This window comes from Ostrinia furnacalis, unplaced genomic scaffold (assembly GCF_004193835.3).
Source record: "Ostrinia furnacalis isolate ACB-3 unplaced genomic scaffold, ASM419383v2 OfSCF5129, whole genome shotgun sequence".
In the NCBI taxonomy this organism is placed as follows: domain Eukaryota; kingdom Metazoa; phylum Arthropoda; class Insecta; order Lepidoptera; family Crambidae; genus Ostrinia; species Ostrinia furnacalis.
In genome coordinates, this window is record NW_021135368.1 from 71937 (window position 1) to 95313 (window position 23377).

Sequence of the window (23377 nt, forward strand, 5' to 3'; positions counted from 1 at the left end):
AAAGCTCAAAACTATAGTCTCGAAAGCTGTTCGGATGAACTGTGGGCTGAGTGTGAGTTTACAAATGTATGAAAATTTTAGCTTTTGAACGTTTCTCGCTAGGAGCGCTGTTCAATCCGTCATGAATGTAATGTCATTTTTTGACGCGCCCACTAATGAGCGCGTTTGATGAAAACTCACACAAGGCCCTCTGGGGCCCTGGCTGGACACGTTTCCAGAGGGAAAGAGTGGCCTGGGTTACTGCTGATTTTTACAAGAAAGAAGATTGAAGCTTAAAATACTGAGTTTTGAAACCTGCTTGCATATTTTTGCATACAAAGCTGCTAATACCTCTCGCGCCATGTTTATACTAGAAGATTTCAGATTCGCAGACTGTACCACGGATATGTGTAATTTCGCTGTTAAAAGGGTGTTTTAAAGGACTGTTTTATAACTAAAGGGGAATGAATATGGACTTACCAAGAACACGTAAGTGCCTCCTCCACCACCGCCGCCTCCGTCCGTGACGTGGGTGTTTCGGACCTCGTGCGTCTTGCTGGTGAAGATCTGGAGAGAGTCGTTCTGCTTCTTGGAACAGTCCTGGCTCTCTTGCGCCGACAGAGTCTGCGGAGAAAGTGGAAATGTTCAGGGATCATACTCGCAATTATTTCAGTGGTATAGGATTTTGGCAGTATAATATAGCCAGTTCCTATGTGGTTTACCATGTGAAGCTATGTGCCACATTCGGCAAGATTATTACTTTTCACTAAGTGAGGTACAGGCCAAAGTTTATCCGGTGTGAGAGATATTAACAGACAAAGTGACTTTCACACACATTCATCATCAACGGCATCAGCTTTTTCAGTCTCCACTGGAGGAGGAGGACGAACCTCTAATTTACCAGAGAAAAATTGAGTAAATATTTGGTCTATACTCCCCACCCTGGACACACGGGAAGCCTGATGGTCGCATATTTTTCCCTTAGTCGCCGAATACGGTTTTAAGTGACCCATTACCTTCATTTAGGCGTTAAGCCCTTGCTGCCTCAGCAGCATTACCATGGAGAATTTGGTCACACGGGTTGGGGAAGTCTGATGTTCACATATTTCTCCCTTAGTCGCCTCTTACGACACCCTATTTCGCCTTGTGGAAGAGAGAGAGACAAGAGACTAGATGGGCGACTGCAGCCGTTACTTGACTTAGGTCTCTGTCTCTGTNAATGTAATTTTTTGACGCGCCCACTAATGAGCGCGTTTGATGAAAACTCACACAAGGCCCTCTGGGGCCCTGGCTGGACACGTTTCCAGAGGGAAAGAGTGGCCTGGATTACTGCTGCTTTTTACAAGAAAGAAGATTGAAGCTTAAAATACTAAGTTTTGAAACCTGCTTGCATATTTTTGCATACCTACTAAGCTGCTAATACCTCTCGCGCCATGTTGATACTAGAAGATTTCAGATTCGCAGGCTGTACCACGGATAATGTGTAATTTCGCTGTTAAAAGGGTGCTATATAGGACTGTTTTATAACTAAAGGGGAATGAATATGGACTTACCAAGAACACGTAAGTGCCTCCACCGCCGCCGCCGCCTCCGTCCGTGACGTGGGTGTTTCGGACCTCGTGCGTCTTGCTGGTGAAGATCTGGAGAGAGTCGTTCTGCTTCTTGGAGCAGTCCTGACTCTCTTGCGCTGATAGAGTCTGCGGAGGTAAAGGATATTGTCAAGGATGATAGTTCAGTGGGATATAGTCATGAAATATTACATAGTAGCGTTAGTGTTTGAGGTAAAATAGGCAGTTCCTGACCAGCGCAGGACCGGTCGTTATGGAAATCCTTGGGGGAGGCCTTTGTCCTGTAGTGGACGTCATTTGGCTGAAACGAAGGCAGTTCCTCTGTGGTTGAGGATTCCGAGTGAAGCTTGCATCCGCCATCCTGATCAAGCTTGCCACCAAATCAAGTGTGACGACCACAACCACTCTGCCAAGAGTGAAGAAGAAGACGAATAGTATATGGATTTAAATGATCTCTTACCTTCTTGCAGGCGTTAAGCCCTTGCTGCCTCACCAGCATTACCATGGAGTATTTGGCCACACGGGTTGGAGAAGACTGATTTTCACATATTTCTCCCTCAGTCGCCTACGACACCTTATTTCGCCTTGCGGAAGCAGACAGTGACAAACATGAGACTAGATGGGCGACTGCAGTCGTTATTTAAGTCTCTGTCTCGCGAACTGATAAATTGGTTAAAATCAAATAACAGTCGCGGTCTCATAGTAAGGTTTTAAGTATGGATGATAGCCGAACGGTGAGGGGGCCGGACTGGCCGACTCGTGATCCGGGGAACACGGGCTCGGTCCCCGCCGCCGTTCGAATATTGTGGTGAGCTCACTCGTGATACAAGCATATTTAGCTTAGTACGAGGGGCTAATAGGAATATTAGTAATTTGTGTAATAACAAATTAAGTGATCACTTACCTTCTTGCAGGCGTTAAGCCCTTGCTGCCCGACCAGCATATAAACATGCTCGCTGCGATGAAGCTCGAAGAGACCGCGCGCCTGCGCCCCGTGCGAGACGCCCGCCCAAGCGGAGCCCAGTCCGCCCGACGCGCCCGTGGCTATGATCCTGCGGGTAAGTGAATATTTAAGGCTACGAACAGTTAAAGGCGCGTTGAACACTTGTTTAAAATGTCATTTCCAGTTCAACGCGTGCTTAAAATTACATTTCCGAAAATGTCCAAGTCATTGTAGACTTTAAAAAACAGGTACAAGTCCAAGATGGACTGCAGACCACAAACTGCAAGCCACCACAGTTTCTTCGACTTTTTGTTTCTCACTGCGGTCAACTGCAGCTTCGAGTCGCCTGCGGTTACAGTCTGCAGTCCATCTTGGACTTATACCTTCAAGTATTACATATTATAGTGTAAGTATTAGTAGATGGTTACATAAATTATAGTGTTTATAGTTGTATCCTCGTGACCTATAGCTACATTAAAGGATGATTCATTTATATCTGGGAACCTCAAATTGGATTACCCTTTAGAATACAGATGAAATCTCTAGACGCTGTTATAAATACATCGCAAATACCTGATGATAAACAATTTAATCTCCACTGCAGGAGCAATTTACCAAAGTAAATGGAATACAATAGGCAAATACAGTGTTTAATACTCGCTAAACATGTTGCAAAAAAACTAAATATAAAAACTGAACTACGTAATTTGTAGTAATTTCTTCGATCTTGAGGCAGTTCAGTGACGTCTTCTTTTCTTTTCTTCGACAAAGTTGCCAGCATGATGACTGCCACACGAACCCCGATATACCAGCGCATTCAAGTGATACTCCACACTCAAATGCGCTGATGTACCGGGGGCCGAGGGATCGGGAGGTCTTGATGCTTTTGTTCTTGATCCACTTCTTTTGATATCTTCTAAGTAGATGTGCTGATGTAGGAGGATGAATAAGGTCGGTGTCTTGATATCAAGGTTTCGAACTGATCACTGGAAGACATTTTATCGATGCTGACTTCTACGTCGCCGAACGAAGAACCGACGGGTTAATTTACCGATGTAGGCAATTTCGTCGAAATGCACTTTTCGACGAAATGGCCCATCATGGCAATGGTTCTAAGGCTGCTCGATAACATGGCGACGTAGAAGTTAGTATCGATATAATGTCTTCCAGTGATCAGTTCGAAACCCTGACATCTTGGTGCCTTTTTTCATGTAATTTGTATTTGGTAGGAGGTACCTTCCATTTTTTTAAAATATTTTTGTAATGGGCAACTCTTGTGTTTAACTTTCATCTAAAATCTAACTATACAAAGACGATGTAAGCCTTATTTAATAGTTAGCTAACGCCCGTATTCACAAACATTACTGAGGTCTCACAGTGCGCGTGGACGCACGGTGCTGACACACGAACTAATCACAGAGCTCTATTCAACGCTGTTCGATTTGCTGCTTCACTTGAGCCAGCATCGTTTGTGAATACGGGCGTAAGGCTGGTTTTAGAATCACGCTGACGCACGCTGACCGTCAGCGCTGACAGCCGAAATATATGAAGCGTCGGCACCGAGCGATCATCGTCACTCAGGAAAGTTCCCTTCAATGAGGGCTATCGTTTTTATACTTAACAGTTGGCACCCCTGGCGATTGACAGGACCTTACTCTACAGTGGCGCCATCTTGATGAGTGCAAATGCGATAGTCCTCCTACCACTTTAGCACTCACCAGATGGTGCCACTGTCTTCGCTACTAGCAAGTGACAGGACCTTACTCTACAGTGACGCAAACTGGTGAGCGCTAAAACGATAGCCCTCATTACCATACATTTTGATTTGTCAGCGCCGACGAACAGCGAGCGATTCTAAAACCAGCTAAAAACTGTAAATCAAAATACTCACGTATACAACCCCTCAGCCGGCACCTCCCACACTTGAATCCCCTGATGCGGCGGGGTCTGGATGACCGACACGGTGACGGGCGTGTTGTTATACGCCGCGTCGCACATCGTCTGGTTGGGGCCGTATCGACCGGTTGCCCCGCAAGTGGTGAAACGGTAGACTGAAAGGGTTGAGTGGTTATGGTGGTTCTAAGGGTTAAGGTTGGGAGGTTTTTTAATTTTAAGCTACTGAACAACTAAATCTAGATCATTTTTTTTTAATTTTAAGCTATTACTGTTGATTCACACATATCCGTGAAACCACAGTTTCGTCAAGTTGTTCACGGACCGGCAATCACGGACGTATCACTGAAACTCCGTGAATTGTACTGACGTGTGTGAATTGAATCACTGACGCAACATTGAAGCTTAAGTACTTAATGATCGAATATAAATTAAAATTAAGGGTAAAAATTACTGATTATGACGCACTAATACTAAATGGGCGAATGACTGAGAACGAACACAAATACTGAAAGGGCGACTTAAAAATGTGAATTTTATTATTTTTATTCAGAACCATCAGTATATGTATAAAGTTAAAAAAATGCAGTAAACGTCCTAATCGAAGTGTTTCATTATAATATATTGAGTAATGAACTGCAGACTCTCAATGAAACCCAATAAACTGCTAAAGTAATTGATTGATTGACTGAAGCACATCAAATTTTAATAATTACAGTGCGAAATCCGTCGCGCTGTCATTAACGGGTTAAGAACGGTCTCGTAAAATTAATAAAAGTTTTTATTTCGTGTAAATTAAAAGTAGCAATTAGAATAAATTATTAAGCATTTATTTTAAACAAATTGATTTTATTGAAACAAAAAAGTAACATTCCAAAAATTCCTTACTTTAACAATATAATTTCCAAAAAAATACAAATCAACAAACATATTTAATTAGTAGAAACTCTGTTTTATTGAAACAAAATAATGTAACATTCCGAAAATAATTGATTGTAACATTATAATTTAAATACAAACAAATCAACAAAAAAAGCATCGGTTTTTTATTTATTGCTTTCGAACTCCCGTAGCCACACAGGCACAGTGTTGTCATTTCTTCGCTCCTCCCCCCTTTTCTAGGAGTCGAACGATTTTCAGGAGACTTTTGCCATTCTGCGCTATTTTCAGGAATTCTCCTGAATATTCATTACGCTAGAATAGAAAATATGTCTCAAGTAAAAAAAAAAGAAATTTGGAATTTGTAAAGTATTACGTAGAGTCACATGAGTATTTTTTACTCTGTGGTACAGTATCTAGCAATATTGTTACCGCAGCCCACACACTCATCCCAAAATGGTATTTTATGAAGCACATAATGGTTAAATAGTCACTCACTTAATTTTTTGTCGCCCACTCAGTATTTTTTTCGCCCAAAATGTAGTATTTAGGTAATTCGGACACTTGGAATTTTAGTTGCAAGCTGTTTCCCGTGTTAATAACTAATTTTACGTATTTTTTAGTCATTTTTCACAAACTTTAACGCCGCTCGGTTCAGTATTAAAGTAAGGTTTCATTAACAGTCCTCAACGTTATTTATTCGCCAGGTTAATTCCGCGTATAAAGATCGATTCACACAAATCAGTGAAGTCACAGTACCGACTCAGTGCGAAATATTCTTTCATACATTCTCTATGAACGCATCCCCACTTGTAAATGTCAGTGACGACACAGTGCTCTCAATTTCAGTTTCAGTGCCGATTTCAGCAATCACGGACGTATCACTGAAGCTCCGTGAACTGAGTCTGACGTGTGTCACTGTAGCACTGATACGGGATTATTCTCACCTCTCGTTCCCACCGCTGCAACTCCTGTGTAGCCAGGAACTACAGCTTGACCGCCAATAAAAAACCAACCAGTGAAGGTCAAGTTTGTCCCGGGAAAAGTAACTGTCATTGGACTCGCAACGAAATTAATCAGAAGAACATAGGAGGAGTTCGAAGTTAAGGTTTCTTCGGACGGAAGTGTGACTTCACTGATGTGTGAATGGACCTTTAAGATCATAGCAGACTTATCAACTCGGAAAGGGATGAACACCGTATCGCCTTTCGCGAGCTGTCAACCGCGAGGCGAGGCGTTTACGTTACGGTGCGGATAGTGTGCGTTGCAGTATGGAGTTTCATACAAATAATACTGACCGCCTCGAGATGATATGGTCACGATCCCTTTCCGTGTTGATAAGTATGCTACGTCCTTTAATCTAGCTACATTACATAGCAAAGCAACCAAACTTGTAAGATCACTTACATATTTTATTCAAGAATGCAGGATGAGTGGTCGTCTTCTCCTCAAGCATGGGGTCGTAGTAGTTGTAATCCCCTAGCTCTGCCTTGTCTATGTTTAGACCGAAGCACTCCGGTGCCATAGAGAAGTCATCTATTGCGGAGTCTGAGTAGATACGCATACCCATACGTGTTTTGAACACGAGGTAGTATCTGGAAAGAGAAACATTTATTGCAATTGAACGTGAATTTCCAATTCGTGGGACGTCCACGACCTCATAAAGGTAGCAGGAAGGCGCTGGATGCAGGCCGCTACCAACCGGGCGATGTGGAAATCATTGGGGGAGGCCTATGTTCACGTCGTCCTGTGGCTGAAATGAAGATGATGATGAAATGAATTTACCGAGTGTTGTGACACCTGGGAATTGAACCCAGGATAGTATGAAACAGCCAAAGAGCCGCGAATCCAGATATGGATTGAACGTGGGATTCGGATTTCGGAACAGGGAGAGGACAGGAGTTTTCAAACACCAGCAATGTAAAACTCAATTTTGCGACTCCTGAATCCCTATGTAGATTGAACGTGGTAACGTGGTATTCAGGGAGGGGACAGGGATTTTTCAAAACTATTCTTTTACTACGTCATCAGAATAAAGAATATTTATTTAATTTTTAGCGTTAAGAGTCGCATCTCAAACTAATTTGAAAATTATAAATAACTTGAAAAAATCGAACTGCCTAAGGCGGGAATTGAACCCACGACCTTCCGCTTGCCGTGGGTTCAATTCCCGCCTTAGGCAGTTCGATTTTTTCAAGTTATTTATAATTTTCAAATATAGAATATTAATAAACAATTAAGTCCCACCCACCACTACAGAGGATGAGAGCAGTGAAAGATTTTCCATTGAGAAGGCTTCAGCCCACTCACCCTACGCCTACGGCAGACTAGATAATATTGGAAAATTTTTGATAATGGCAGCAGATTTTTGCTAACGTAAACGAACTGTCACAATTCCTGATCCCAAGTGGTTTAATCAGGACGCCGAAGGGGATAAGATAAAAGCTGTAAGATCCGACATGGAATATCAGTGAGACTGGCGATACTTCTTCTTGTCGTATTCAACAACAAACCTATACAGTATCAGCCCAAAACTCCGCTACAAGAGTGGCGTTATCAGTAGCATTCATTAAATCTTCCTGCGTGCAGTTGTTTGAGCACGCAAGACACGTCACCATGTACTTCATCGACTGGGGAACACAACTACACTTGCACTCCAAGTCTCCAACACTGGCGTGACGTAAATGCAACGTAAAGTCAAAAGTTTCTAAATTCTAGGACTTACTTAGAAGTGGTGTTGGGGAGGAATATCGATGCCCGGTACCAGTTCTCGCCCTTGTCCTTGGTGGAGAACCAGATGGACTTGGTGTTGTTCCCGTTCCTGGTCAGCTCCACCATTTCGACGCTGAGCGAGCCGTAGTTGCGCCCGTTTTGTTGGTAATAGAACCGTATCTGTTGGGAAAAAAGTTGCGTTATTATAATCCCCTTACTAATAAAAAGTTATAAATTTGGCCTACACTTCTTACATAACTTGCTATACTCTCCTTTTTACTGAAGCAGCACAAAGAGCTTTCACATGACCAACAAATTTTGTGGGCAGATTTTTCTGTTTGGTTTAGTTGGTGATAGAGCTTGTTTTAAGTCCGCCTGGCCAACTACCACCATCTTATATAAATCTGTCACCATAACAATAATGTTAACAGTATTGTTGTGTTCCGGCAGTTGGAGGTAAGATAGCCAGTTCCTCTGTGGTTAAGGATTCCGGGTGAAGCTCCCATCTTCGGCCTGATCGTCACTTACCATCAGATGAGATAGCTTTTTGGCCAAGAGCTTTTTTGTTGTGGATAAAAAAATAAACATACGAACGGCATTTGCCGAGAAATTGTACATTTTGTGGAACTTTTCTTGCAAAAAGAAATGCATTTCATCAATTTCGTGCATCATCAAAAAATTCAATTTTCAACACTCACCATACAGCAATTGTAGTACTTCGAAGTGAGGTTCCCATGCACCATAGGAGGTGGGTTGAAGACCACAGTCCTGATTGTCGCCGTCGACGCGAAATCCGCCTTTTCCTTATTGGGCCCGGTCACGTTCATGTTCACGAAGAAGTAGTATCCAACGCACGTGGATAAACTAAAGTTCATGTGAGCTGGGACTAATGGGGGGATCATAGGGGTGGGGTAAGGGTCAGGGGGACCGCAGGTGTGGTCGAAATTCGGGCCAGTTTTGTCTGTAGGGGTAGGCCCGTTGTGCCTCGACCATCTTAGGATCGGCCTGTGAAAAATTGCTTTTATTAGTTAATGTTCGTGTTAAGAAATATTGATAGAGCAAATTAAGTACTCACTGAGGCACGTTTTCGAAGCCGCAGGCATCTTGCTCGAAGTTGCAGTACGATCCGTACGGCATTTTGTCTGAAGACAAACATAATAGTTATCCAAATTGCTTAAAGTATCACTGATCACACACGATGCTCCAGTATCTGACTTGAAAACTAGTACAGACTTAAAAACTGCTGAACAGATTTAATTAGGCAGGGGCAGAAAAGCTTTCGAGGGGCGCCCATGGTCCGGAAAACGTAGTGTAGGTCTCCCACTCGGTACACCGACGATCTGGTGAAGGTGGATGATACGGGCACCGTGGGGCAATCCATGGGGTAGTAGGCCAATGTCCGTCCAGCAGCATTTGGTGAAAGCGAGGATATAAAAAGAAGTCTTACAGTCTCGTTGTATACGTACCACAATTTTGATTCTCATCAGCTCCATCGTCGCAGTCCTTGACCAGGTCGCAGACTTGCTGCAGCTTGATGCACGAGTCTTTCTGTAAGACAAAGAAGGTGTTAGTATCATTCATCACCTCCAAAATGGAAAAAAATGCACGAATTTATACATTTCCTTTTCAGAAAATGGAACTAACTACTACCTAGCTCTTTTCTTGCACAAAAGAGAAATCTATCAAACTGTACAATGGGGACATGCAGCCAGCATCATTGCCTCTTGGCCACACACGCGTTTTTAATTTTCAGGTAAGTTGTTAGTTTCTTTTAAAAGATTTTTAAGTATATTACTTTGTATTACAGTCGCTAAATTGTAGAGCTTTGCTGGGATTAATAACTTAGATTTTTTGTAGAAATTAGAAAACAACAACCATAATAATGTTAGCATAGGTAGCTGGTATTTCGCTATTCTTAGTCAAGTCTCGTATCTCATAGGTAGTGATTATTATAATTAGACACTAGTACTCGGCGCTTGTTCCCAACGAGTACAGCGTACCTTTATCCCCCCATGTACCTACACTACCTACTCAATTAGCCAACAAAATATATTTTTAGTTGCTAAACAGAATCTATTAAAGTACCATAAGGTACTCAACCTTATATGATTTACTCACATTCATAATCTTGCACTTCAGCTGCCCCACCAGGCACTCCCCATTGAAGACTGGGGGCTCCGGCAGGCAGTCCACCATCCTGATGTTGTCTATAGCAATATGGGGCAGAGGAAGCGGCGGGTTCACCATGTTAGGGCGGGTGATCTCTATGATGATCCGCACTTCTTGTAACACCTTTCCCACCAGGAACTGCATGGGATACCACCTGGGGGAAGAGGGAATTGTTATTGCTAACTTTACCAAAGATAATTATATCACGTTTCAGTCATAGGGTGTCCACTGCTAAACGACCTCTCAATGATTTCCAGGTTTGTGTAGGTAAATCCTCCATTTGCCTCTGGTAAATTACAAAGGGCATGCTTTTGCAGTGGAGACTAAATTACCTGTAGGCCTAAGATGCGCGCCGTGATAACTTTTATCGACGTCAAAATGTATGGGGAAAATCGATAAAATGGCGTGATAACCGCTTATCGCGGCGCGCATCTTAGGCCTACTGATGATTATGACATAGAGATTGCTTCGTAATTAGTGGTGAAAATTATCATTTATTTCTCAGGCTACGATAAGAAAGAAGAAAGAGAAGTCTGCGACTGACATAGTCATGCAATCAGATCTCTCTTTTTCACTGGACACTGGCTGAGCACGTGCTCAGAGCTTAAGGGGGTTAATCACTGAAAACTTCTATAATGCGATATCCTTTTTTTTTCAGGAAAGAGCCTCATCTCTGATCTTTTAAATATGCGGGTTTTCCAGTAAGTTTGAGATGGCCCTGCATGCAAAGTGCCTCTTAATCCTTAAAGGCCCAAGGTCTCCAGTAACTTAAAGACAGCCATAACAAACAAATACGTACTCCTCAAAGTTGTTCCCGGCCACCTCCTGTAGGATCCACTGCACCTCGGTACTGGTGGACTCGGAGACCAGCTTGATGCTGGCGTTCTGCATCCTGCTCTGGTGGAGGTGAGCTTCGAACTGCCGACAAAGTGGGAGAATATTAGTGAAACAACGCTTTTTGAGCTACTGATAGACTTGTGAAGCTGCTTGTGAGTTTTCTCGACTGTTGATCCTTGAGTCCCCAGAATTTCCTAACATAAGTGACTGTGGGCGGGGCACATAGCTCGTAGAGCTGGGGCAGAAAAGTTTTCGAGTTGCAACCATGGGCCGAAAGACGTACTGTGGGCATACCTCCCACTAAGTGGATCGACGAACTGGTGAAGGTCACGAGAAGTACCTGGATGCGGGCAGCGCAGAAACAGTCGTTTTGGAAATCCATGGGAAGGATGTCATTTATTTAAAACGATCCTAGATTATGCAGCCTCTCTAGCAACCTTGCAATGTCAGTCAATATAGGCCTTTAGAGATTTCTCGAAGCAGGAAATGCTGGGAAATTAGATTAGGCGCGTAGACAAAGTAAAGCAACCTCATGCCAAAGGATTTACCGGTCGCTGTGGTTCAAGCTAAGTGGACACCATTTTGGTTCCATTTATACAACTAAAAAGTTTACACCTATTTAAAGTTACATTAATGTTATGTTTAGATCCAATAAAAAAATATTTTATTCTAATAATATTCGTGACAAACGCATTTTGAAACCGCTTCATGAAGCGAAAAAACCTAACGAAGGCTGCAAAATGCAGAATTAATTCATTTCAACAAAGAATTTTATTTAAAACTCATTGTTATAAAGCTGAGGTAAATCGCACTCACCTTGCAGAACTCCCAAAGCCCTCTGAAGGGAGGTGACTTGATCACCATATTTTCCATGGTGGGGTCCACGGGGAGGTACAGGAAATGACCTGGAAAGAAAACCGAATGAGTTATAGGTTACAGAAGAAAACATAACTGAAGTCTTTGTAAATATTATGTAAGCTGTATGTTTCCCAAATAAAAAAAAATATGGTCAACACAAATTCTAAGGGTCTACTTAAGTAGGTATGTATTTTATCTGTTTCACACTTGTTAAAAGTCTCTCTGTTTTGTAATTTCTATGTTCCTAATAAGAATTAGTTTTTAATTTCACCGATTCCTGAGTTATTTCTGACAAGGTTTTAGTTGTTTTCAGATACATAAATAAGCCTAAAGTTAAGCTAAGTTAAGGAAAGGAACCGAAGAGTAGCAACTTTAATATTGCATATCGCTCCGCTTCATCATTTCAGCCATAGGACGTCCACTGCTGAACATAGGCCTCCCCCAATGCTTTCCATGTTGATCGATTGGTAGCGGCCTGCGTCCAGCGCTTCCCTGCTACCTTTACGATGTCGTCGTCATATCGCTCCGCTTATCAAATCGCTGGCACCGCGTCCACACCTCACAAAGTTCATTTCCCTGTGAGATTCTGAGATTTAGCTCTTTCTATTTGCGGACTGTCACTGGCACAAACAAACTAGCGCGACGTGCGGCTCTGTCTGCAATATGTATAGTCGACAGACGAAACTGTGCCTTACTTTGTTTCAAATTAAAGATCTAGCGATTTTAAACTCAGTGCTTTATGGTTTAGTTAGGAGCCTACTAAGGCTGGGTTGCACCATCTTACTTTAACAAACATCAAGTCTGTCAAATTCCATACCAAAACGCCGGTTTTATCTTTATACCTAGTTTTAGGTACGGTTAGTTAGGTGGTGCAACTGACGATAAGTAGAGTCATTCGGGGTAACAGCACGCGGTGGGTAAAAGCACAGTAGATAAATCAAACAGTACGGAAGCTTCATACAAACGCTCGAAATCAGACTCACGCACACAGACGCACGCTTTACACGAGCTCTAAGCGAACCTCGCAGTCCATCCGTCGCGAGTGTCGCGCGCGTTGTGTTTTTAATAATAATTTTATTGCATGCACTGTCCGCTGTATTTTTAAANATATCCGTGAAACCACAGTTCCGTCAAGGTGTTCACGGACCGGCAATCACCACTGAAACTCCGTGAATTGTACTGACGTGTGTGAATTGAATCACTGACGCAACATTGAAGCTTAAATACTTAATGATCGAATATAAATTAAAATTAAAGGTAAGATACTGATTGTGACGCACTTATATCTTACTAAATGGGCGAAAAACATAGAGCGAACACAAATACTGAAAGGGCGACTTGAAAATGTGAATTTTATTATTTTTATTCAGAACCATCAGTATATAAAGTTACAAAAATGCAGTAAACATCCTAATCGAAGTGTTTCATTATAATATATTGAGTAATGAACTGCAGACTCTCAATGAAACCCAATAAACTGTCTAACTGCACATCAAATTACAGTGCGAAATCCGTCGCGCTGTCATTAGCGGGTTAAGATCGGTCTCTTAAAATTAATAAAAGTTTTTATTTCGTATAAATTAAAAGTAGCAATTAGTATAAATTGAACATTTATTTTAAACACTATAAAATTGATTTTATTGAAACAAAAATGTAACATTCCAAAAATTCCTTACTTTAAAAATATAATTTCCAAAAAAATACAAATCAACAAACATATTTAATTAATAGAAACTCTGTTTTATTGAAACAAAATAATGTAACATTCCGAAAATAATTGATTGTAACATTATAATTTAAATACAAACAAATCAACAAAAAAGCATCGGTTAAATTTTTTTTATTGCTTTCGAACTCCCGTAGCCACACAGGCACAGTGTTGTCACTTCTTCGCTCCTCCCCATTTTCTAGGAGCCGAACGATTTTCAGGAGACTTTTGCCATTTTGCGCTATTTTCAGGAGAATATTACGCTAGAATAGAAAATATTTCTCAAATAAAAAAAAAAGAAATTTGGAATTTGTAAAGTATTACGTACTCACACGAGTATTTTTTACTCTGTGGTACAGTATCTAGCAATATTGTTTCCGCAGCCCACACACTCATCCCAAAATGGTATTTTATGAAGCTCATAATGGTTAAATAGTCACTCACTTAATTTTTTGTCGCCCACTCAGTATTTTTTTCGCCCAAAATGTAGTATTTAGGTAATTCGGACACTTGGAATTTTAGTTGCAAGCTGTTTCCCGTGTTAATAACTCATTTTACGTATTTTTTAGTCATTTTTCACAAACTTTAACGCCGCTCGGTTCAGTATTAAAGTAAGGTTTCATTAACAGTCCTCAACGTTATTTATTCGCCAGGTTAATTCCGCGTAATAATATAAAGATCGATTCACACAAATCAGTGAAGTCACAGTACCGACTCAGTGCGAAATATTCTTTCATACATTCTCTATGAACGCATCCCCACTTGTAAATGTCAGTGACGACACAGTGCTCTCAATTTCAGTTTCAGTGCCGATTTCAGCAATCACGGACGTATCACTGAAGCTCCGTTAACTGAGTCTGACGTGTGTCACTGTAGCACTGATACGGGACTATTCCCACCTCTCGTTCCCACCGCTGCAACTCCTGTGTAGCCAGGATCTACAGCTTGACCGCCAATAAAAACCCAACCAGTGAAGGTCAAGTTTGTCCCGGGGGAAAGTTAAACTGTCATTGTACCCGCAAAGAAATTAATCAGAAGAAGAGGAGTTCGAAGTTAAGGTTTCTTCGAACGGAACTGTGACTTCACTGATGTGTGAACCTTTAAGATCATAGCAGACTTATCAACTCGGAAAGGGATCAATACCGTATCGCCTTTCGCGCGCTGTCATCGCCCTTCGCGCGCTGTCAACCGCGAGGCGAGGCGTTTACGTTACGGTGCGGATAGTGTACCTCGCAGTATGGAGTTTCATACAAAGAATACTGACCGCCTCGAGTTGATACGGTTACGATCCCTTTCCGTGTTGATAAGTATGCTACGTCCTTTAATCTAGCCACATTACATAGCAAAGCAACCAAACTTTTCAGAACACTTACATATTTTATTCAAGAATGCAGGATGAGTGGTCGTCTTCTCCTCCAGCATGGGGTCGTAGTAGTTGTAATCCCCTAGCTCTGCCTTGTCTATGTTTAGACCGAAGCACTCCGGAGCCATAGAGAAGTCATCGATTGCGGAGTCTGAGTAGATACGCATACCCATTCGTGTCTTGAAGACGAGGTAGTATCTGGAAAGAAAGGAACATTTATTGCAATTGAACGTGAATTTCCAATTCGTGGGACGTCCACGACATCATAAAGGAAGCAGGAAGGCGCTGGATGCAGGCGGCTACCAATCGGGCGATGTGAAAATCATTGGGGGAGGCGTATGTTCAGCAGTGGACGTCCTGTGGCTGAAATGATGATGATGAGGTGAATTTACTGAGTGTTATTGACACCTGGGAATTGAACCCAGGATAGTATGAAACAGCCAAAGCGTCGCGAATCCAGATATGGATTGAACGTGGGAACGTGGGATTCGGAACAAGGAGAGGACAGGAGTTTTCAAACACTAGCAATGTAAAACTCAATTTTGCGACTCCCGAATCCCGCTGTAGATTGAACGTGGTAACGTGGTATTCAGGGAGGAGACAGGATTTTATTAAAACTATTTTTTTTACTACGTCATCAGAATAATAAAGAATATTTATTTAATTTTTAGCGTTAATCTCAAACAAATTTGAAAATTATAAATAGGTAACTTGAAAAAATCGAACTGCCTAAGGCGGGAATATAACCCACGACCTTCCGCTTGCCCTTAGGCAGTTCGATTTTTTCAAGTTATTTATAATTTTCAAATATAGAATATTAATAAACAATTAAGCCACCACCCACCCACCACTTCAGAGGATGAGAGCAGTGAAAGATTTTCCATTGAGAAGGCTTCAGCCCACTCACCCTACGCCTACGGCAGACTAGATAATATTGGAAAATTTTTGATAATGGCAGCAGATTTTTGCTAACGTAAAGGAACTGTCACAATTCCTGATCCCAAGTGGTTAAATCAGGACGCCAAAGGGGATAAGATAAAAGCTGTAAGATCCGACATAGAATATCAGTGAGACTGGCGATACTTCTTCTTGACGTATCAACAAACCTATACAGTATCAGCCCAAAACTCCGCTACAAGAGTGGCGTTATCAGTAGCATTTATTAAATCTTCCTGCGTGCAGTTGTTTGGGCAAGCAGGGCACGACATCATGTGCTTCGACTGGGGAACACTTGCACTCCAAGTCTCCAACACTGGCGTGACGTAAATGCAACGTAAAGTCAAAAGTTTCTTAATAAATTTTAGGACTTACTTCGAAGTGGTGTTGGGGAGGAATATCGAGGCCCGGTACCAGTTCTCGCCCTTGTCCTTGGTGGAGAACCAGATGGACTTGGTGTTGTTCCCGTTCCTGGTCAGCTCCACCATTTCGACGCTGAGCGAGCCGTAGTTTCGCCCGTTTTGTTGGTAATAGAACCTTATCTGTTGGGAAAAGAGACGTTTAATATCATTTATCGATAAAAATTAATAATCTAACATAACCCCTGATGCAAACAGAGCCAAGTTCTACATGACATGTGGTCTTTTTGTCACTCCCAAACGTCACTATCGTCAGCTTTTGATATCTTCATAACATTACTTGGCTTGCTATCAACACCATCATTGTCATCATTGGGTCACTCTATTGCAGGAAACGAGAACCGACCCTCTCTAAAGGCATCTCTAGAAAATATGGCCTAAACTTCTTACATAGCTTGCTATATTCTCCTTTTTACTGAAGCATCACAAATAGCTTTTGCATGACCAACAAATTACATACGAACGGCATTTGCCGAGAAATCGTACATTTTGTGGAACCTTTCTTGCAAAAAGAAATGCATTTCATCAATTTCGTGCATCATCAAAAAATTCAATTTTCAACACTCACCATACAGCAATTGTAGTACTTCGAAGTGAGGTTCCCATGCACCATAGGGGGTGGGTTGAAGACCACAGTCCTGATAGTCGCCGTCGACGCGAAATCCGCCTTTTCCTTATTGGGCCCGGTCACGTTCATGTTCACGAAGAAGTAGTATCCAACGCACGTGGACAAACTGAAGTTCATGTGAGCTGGGACTAATGGGGGGATCATAGGGGTGGGGTAAGGGTCAGGGGGACCGCAGGTGTGGTCGAAATTCGGGCCTGTTTTGTCTGTAGGGGTGGGTCCGTTGTGCCTCGACCATCTTAGGATCGGCCTGTGAAAAATTGCTGCTGTTAGCTGTATTCGTGTTTGGAAACATTGATAGAGCAAACATTGATTATGTACTCACTGAGGCACGTTTTCGAAGCCGCAAGCATCTTGCTCGAAGTTGCAGTATGATCCGTACGGCATTTTGTCTACAAACAAACATGATAGTCATACAATTTGCTTAAAACATAGTCGCCCGTATTTACAAACATTACTATGAGGTCTCACAGTGCGCGTGGACTCACAGGGTGACACACGAACCAATTACAGAGCTCTATTCAACGCTGTGCGTTCGATTTGCTGCTTCACTTAAGCAAGCATCGTTTGTGAATACGGGTGATTATCACACACGATTTTAGTGCTCCAGTAGCTATGGCCTTCAAAACTGCTGATCGAATCTTTTATAACTAGCTGGGGCAGTAAAGTTTTCGATTATCGACCACGGACCAGAAAACCTAGTATAGTTCTCCCACTCGGTGGACCGAGGATCTGGTGAAGGTGGATGATACGGGCAGCGTAACACCGGTCCTTGTGTAAATGCGTGCCTTTGTCTAGATATTCGGTTGTGTAGATATAAAAAGAGGAAGCCTTATAGTCAATAACTTACCACAATTTTGATTCTCATCAGCTCCATCGTCGCAGTCCTTGACCAGGTCGCAGACTTGCTGCAGCTTGATGCACGAGTCTTTCTGTAAGACAAAGAAGGTGTTAGTATCACAGAATTTATACATTTCGTTTTCAGAAATGGAACGAATGGGTACTCGGTGCTTGTTCCCAACGAGTCACACCCAAACGAGTACAGCGTATAGACCTTTAAATCCCCCTAAATGTACTAACGGCAACAGTGTTAACTGCCCATTGCCGGTCATGTCATCTAGTTTTATCGCAAAGAATCACCATTTGATTAGAGCGAGAGCAAAAACGGAAATGGCTAGTTAACAGTGTGGCCGTTTGTATCTACTCAATTACTCCAACAAAATATATACTTTTAGTTGCAAAACAGCGTCTTTTACAGCCACTTAAGGTGCTCAACTGATATGATTTACTCACATTCATAATCTTGCACTTCAGCTGCCCCACAAGGCATTCCCCATTGAAGACTGGGGGCTCCGGCAGGCAGTCCACCATCCTGATGTTGTCAATGGCGATATGCGGCAGAGGAAGCGGCGGGTTCACCATGTTAGGGCGGGTGATCTCTATGATGATCCGCACTTCTTGTAACACCTTTCCCACCAGGAACTGCATGGGATACCACCTGGTGGAAGAGGGAATTGTTATTGCTAACTTTACACACTTTCACCAAAGATGAAGAACGTCTATTAAGCAATTTTCGATCCAATAAAATAAACCAGCCTGAGTAGATTCTATGACATAAGTCTCCCTTACTGATTTTTACAGATTTGTGTAGGCCAAATCCACTTTCACCAAAGATTTAAGTAATCGTTTGAGTCATCATGACGTTGACTGAAGAACAAAGATTTCTAGATTTGGGTAAGCCAAATCCACCATTTGCCTCTGGTAAATTACAAAGGGCATGCTTTTGCAGTGGAGACTAAATATGATTATGACATAGAGATTGCTTGGTAATTAGTGGTGAAAATTCTCATTTATTTCTCAGGCTACGATAAGAAAGAAGAAAGAGAAGTCTACGACTGACATTAGTCATGCAATCAGGTCCCTCTTTTTCACTGGACACTGGCTGAGCACGTGCTCAGAGCTTAAGGGGGTTAATCACTGAAAAGTTATATAATGCGATATCCTTTTTTCAGGAAAGAGCCTCATCTCTGATCTTTTAAATATGCGGGGCTTCCAGTAAGTTTAAGATGGCCATGCATGCAAAGTGCCCCTTAATCCTTAAACGCCCAAGGTCTCCAGTAACTTAAAGACAGCCATAACAAACAAATACGTACTCCTCAAAGTTGTTCCCAGCCACCTCCTGCAGGATCCACTGCACCTCGGTACTGGTGGACTCGGAGACCAGCTTGATGCTGGCGTTTTGCATCCGGCTCTGGTGGAGGTGAGCTTCGAACTGTTGACAAAGTGGGAGAATGTTAGTGAAACAACGCTTTTTGGGCTCCTGATAGACTTGTGAAGCTGCTTGTGAGTCTTCTCGATTGATGATCCTTGAGTCCCCCAGAATTTCCTAACATAAGTGATAGTGGGCAGGGCACATAGGTCGTAGAGCTGATGGCCGCTGAGGCAGAGAAATTTAGTGGTGACCACGGGCCGAAAGACGTACTGTGGGCATACCTCCCACTAAGTGGATCGACGAACTGGTGAAAGTCGCGAGAAGTACCTGGATGCAGGCAGCGCAGAAACAGTCGTTGTGTTGTGGAAAAACATGGGGAGGACGTCATTTATTTGAAACGATCCTAGATTATGCAGTGTAGTGGATGTTCGTAATCAATAACGACCTTAAAGAAGCCCAAGTTAATAGTAAGACAACCCAGGGCCGAGCCGCCTGGAGACGCATGACGCGGAGGGCCGACCCCAAATAAAATGGGAATGGGCCAGGCAAAGTAGTAGATCCTAGAATATGCAGGCAGCCCCTCTAGCAACCTTGCAATGTCAGTCAATATAGGCCTTTAGAGATTTCTCGAAGCAGGAAATGCTGGGAAATTAGATTAGGCGCGTAGACAAAGTAAACCAACCTCATGCCAAAGGATTTACCGGTCGCTGTGGTTCAAGCTAAGTGGACACCATTTTGGTTCCATTTATGCAACTAAAAAGTTTAAAGTTATATAAGAATAAGAATGTCTTTTTTCAGCATAATTATCATTTAAGGTATACAAGGCAAGAATAAGTACATAAAAAAACATAAAAACATAACAAACAATAAATAAAAACATATGCTGAATAGGCGCCCGCTCAGCAAAAATCGCGACATGACACAAACGTCATGCCGAGAAGCTGGTTTTCAGCGGGAACCAATGCGTGATGAGGATTGCGCGCCCTTCTGGTCGAGACCTGTGGCCGAGACGGTTTAATCAGACAGTGTCAGACAGGTTATAGGAGAGCTACAATCTGGTGACACAGTCCCTGTCTCATCTGTGACACAGTGAGCCAGGTCGGTCTACTGGTCATAAGGGCGCGCAATAGGGGTCGTGTATTAATGTTATTAGAACCAATAAAATGTTATTTTATTCTATTAATATTCGTGACAAATGCATTTTGCAACCGCTTCATGAAGTGAAAAAAGACCTAACGAAGGCAGCAAAATGCAGAATTAATTCATTTCAACAAAGCATTTAATTTAAAGAGCAAGTTCATTTAAAACTCATTGTTATCTAAAGCTTAGAGGTACCTAAGTAAATCGCACTCACCTTGCAAAACTCCCAAAGCCCTCTGAAGGGCGGTGACTTGATCACCATATTCTCCATGGTGGGGTCCACGGGGAGATACAGGAAATGACCTGGAAAGAAAACCGAATGAGTTATTATAGGTTACAGAAGAAAACATAACTGAAGTCTTTGTAAATATTATGTAAGCTGTATGTTTCCCAAATAAAAAAAATATGGTCAACACAAATTCTAAGGGTCTACTTAAGTAGATATTTTATCTGTTTCACACTTGCTAAAAGTCTCTGTTTTGTAATTTCTATGTTCCTAATAAGAATTATTTTTTACAAGCTTTTTATTACTTTCACATGTTTCGATTCCTGAGTTATTTCTGACAAGGTTTCTATAATGGTTGGCAACACTGTGGCGGCCATATTTAATCTTATTGGAGAAAAAGCAAAGGACAGACGTTGTTGTACAAGTTGTGAAGTAATTAAGAAGAATAAAACCCCAAGTGTTAATAAATAACATCAGCATTTTATTTAAACATCAAACCTACATAAAATACATTAAATATGGCCGCCGCAGTGTTGCCAACCATTACAGTTTCAGTTGTTTTCAGATACATAAATATCTATGAGACGAAAGTTAAGCTAAGTCAAGGAAAGGAACCGAAGAGTAGCAACTTTAATATTGCATATCGCTCCGCTTATCAAACCGCTATCACCGCGTCCACGCCTCACAAAGTTCATTTCCCTGTGAGATTCTGTGATTTAGCCGTTTCTATTTGCGGACTGTCACTGGCACAAACAAACTAGCGCGACGTGCGGCTCTGTCTGCAATATGTATAGTCGACAGACGAAACTGTGCCTTACTTTGTTTCAAATTAAAGATCTTGCGATTTAACTCAGTCAGTGATTTATGGTTTAGGAGCCTACGAAGGCTGGGTTGCACCATCTTACTTTAACAAACGTCAAGTCTGTCAAATTCCATACCAAAACGCCGGTTTTATCTTTATAGTTAGGTACGGTTAGTAAAGTGGTGCAACTGACGATAAGTAATTGTATGAATTTACTGTTGTGGTTTTGAGTGGCTTCTTTTGCCCACGGCTTTGCCTGCGTGGATTTAAATAAATGTTTTATTTAATTTACCCTGTGTCGCTTTCATTGGTAAAAGAATTTTCAGTCGTTTCAGGAGTTCCAGAAAATATTTCCTACAAACAAACACGAAGGCACGAATTTAGTTTATTTTGGTTTTAACTTGCCTTATTAATTCTTGTTACTTCCTTAGACCACGCTGTATAGGTGACCGAGTTTCTTCCGGTAGGTACTTCTTTCAAGCATTAGCCAAAATTAATCCTCAAATGGTGCAAGATATATTTGGGGTGTGTATAAGAGCCCTGAAAAGGGCCTATAATACCCGACTTCCTATGTATTTCTACGAAATACTCTCAAACGACGTATCGCTAGCAACGGATGCTATTTCATAGAAATACCTTACATAGTAACCAGTAAGTAGTGTCGCAAGTCGCAACGACGCGTCGCCTGCTGCTGCTGTGTGCAGTTGGCTACGAATTTGTCTTTGAATGCAGCTTACCACAGATCCCAGAAACTAAAGGGAGATGTGACAAGGGGGCGGGGCCGGTGTCCCAGCAATATGTCAAAAAACAGAACACATTGCTCGCGACAGCAATGATGACAGCAGCGACGTCATATATAAACAGTTTACATTGCTTGCGTATAGTTCCAAAATACTGAACTGTCCTATCCATAACATTGACAGCGGGGCGCCACCGTCAATACCGGATCGCTGGTTCCGATTTTTGCCATGTTGGAAACCATATAGTTGAACGATGGTAGCGCCGCCTTGTCATTGAGTTTGGTGGGACAGTTCAGCGTGGGTCATCTATACTACTTACTATTTAAAGATTATTCGAACGTTGAGTACTGATACCGCAGTGGATGAGCACACATTTTGATTACTTTGTGAGTGTACATTTCAATGCGACACTGAGTTTCGAACTCAGCGCATTACTTAGTTGGAATCTCTCTATATCTCTATGCAGCTTACATTTTCCAGACGCAATAGTCAAATTAAGTCTGTCTGTCTGTATACATACAGTGCCTACCACCAGACGTCTGCCCGCCTACTCCGTGCAATCATCACAATCACTTGCGTCAACCAGAATATTTTTATGTGCAGTGCAACCAAAATAGCTGTGACCCGTGTGACAGTTGTGATTGGAAGCGAAAGCTTACGATAATTTATTTTGGTATTGATTTGTGCTGTTAGCAGTTAAGACGTTCTTTGATAATGGTGTGTAGGCTAATCAAGGTAAATGGATCATTTTATAGGTGCAATTGTGTTAGTGATAGATGCATTTCTTCTTAGCAAAAGCCCATGTGTTGTACCAAAGTGATTGTTTGGGCAAGCTTTAAATATGCCCTGAGAAGGGCCTACTTAAAAATAATAATTTAAATATTTAGATTTTGATGCTTGTGTTACGAGTGGGCTCACCTCAATAGTCGAGTGGCGGTGGGATTCGAACCCGCGTTCCTCGGATCTCGAGTCGGCCAGTCCGACCCTTTCACCGTTCGGCAGTTCGGCTATGACGTGGTTCGCAAAAAAATCATCATCATCGGGTCATTTACTTAGTCTCCTCCACTGCAGGAGCGCGACTCTCTCTAATTCACCAAAGGCAATAATATTTGAGGATTTGGTCTACACTCCCCACGCTGGCCAGACGGGTTGGGGAGACGCAAAAAAAGTAAAAAAAAAACTTCAGAACGAATCCCACGCTTATCCAAGTCGCAGACAGAAGCTCACAAATGCACGGACTACAAAAACATTATCGTCATTGATAAATCCGTACTCTAAATATTTCGATAGTAAACCATCTCCATTGAAACGTCAGACGTAGGGCTGTCACCTAGCGATGCTGGACAGAAAACTGATTTTCCCGGACAT

At 42.1% G+C, this 23377-nt stretch overlaps 2 protein-coding genes across 2 annotated transcripts in view; both read right to left on the bottom strand.

Moving 5' to 3' along the window:
• Nucleotides 1-11879, bottom strand: part of Alk (Anaplastic lymphoma kinase) — a 33720-nt gene extending 21841 nt beyond the window's left edge. The window contains exons 1-11 of the mRNA XM_028315489.1: nucleotides 11797-11879; nucleotides 10943-11061; nucleotides 10093-10297; nucleotides 9441-9522; nucleotides 9050-9116; nucleotides 8673-8979; nucleotides 7988-8154; nucleotides 6670-6857; nucleotides 4382-4541; nucleotides 2452-2599; nucleotides 1533-1676 (exon numbers count right to left, since the gene is read on the bottom strand). Coding sequence (XP_028171290.1) covers nucleotides 1533-1676; nucleotides 2452-2599; nucleotides 4382-4541; nucleotides 6670-6857; nucleotides 7988-8154; nucleotides 8673-8979; nucleotides 9050-9116; nucleotides 9441-9522; nucleotides 10093-10297; nucleotides 10943-11061; nucleotides 11797-11853 — 1644 coding nt within the window. The 5' untranslated portion in view covers nucleotides 11854-11879. The remainder of the gene's footprint in view (nucleotides 1-1532; nucleotides 1677-2451; nucleotides 2600-4381; nucleotides 4542-6669; nucleotides 6858-7987; nucleotides 8155-8672; nucleotides 8980-9049; nucleotides 9117-9440; nucleotides 9523-10092; nucleotides 10298-10942; nucleotides 11062-11796) is intronic.
• Nucleotides 11880-13726: 1847 nt separating this feature from the next.
• Nucleotides 13727-20532, bottom strand: LOC114360697 (MAM and LDL-receptor class A domain-containing protein 1-like). Its single transcript, XM_028315470.1, has 9 exons — nucleotides 20456-20532; nucleotides 19043-19161; nucleotides 18183-18387; nucleotides 17740-17821; nucleotides 17215-17281; nucleotides 16833-17139; nucleotides 16221-16387; nucleotides 14920-15107; nucleotides 13727-13809 (listed from the first exon to the last, which is right to left on the bottom strand). Exons 1-9 carry the CDS (start codon nucleotides 20510-20512, stop codon nucleotides 13805-13807), a joined length of 1197 nt encoding a protein of 398 aa, XP_028171271.1. The 5' UTR covers nucleotides 20513-20532; the 3' UTR covers nucleotides 13727-13804.
• Between the last annotated feature and the right edge of the window lie 2845 nt (nucleotides 20533-23377).

Coding starts and splice junctions, on each gene's coding strand:
- LOC114360697 (XM_028315470.1), bottom strand. CDS start 20,512: ATGGAGAATATGGTGATCAAGTCACCGCCCTTCAGAGGGCTTTGGGAG. Junction 17,140..17,214: donor GGCTTCGAAAACGTGCCTCA/GTGAGTACATAA, acceptor AATTTTTCACAG/GCCGATCCTAAGATGGTCGA. Junction 16,388..16,832: donor AGTACTACAATTGCTGTATG/GTGAGTGTTGAA, acceptor TTTTCCCAACAG/ATAAGGTTCTATTACCAACA.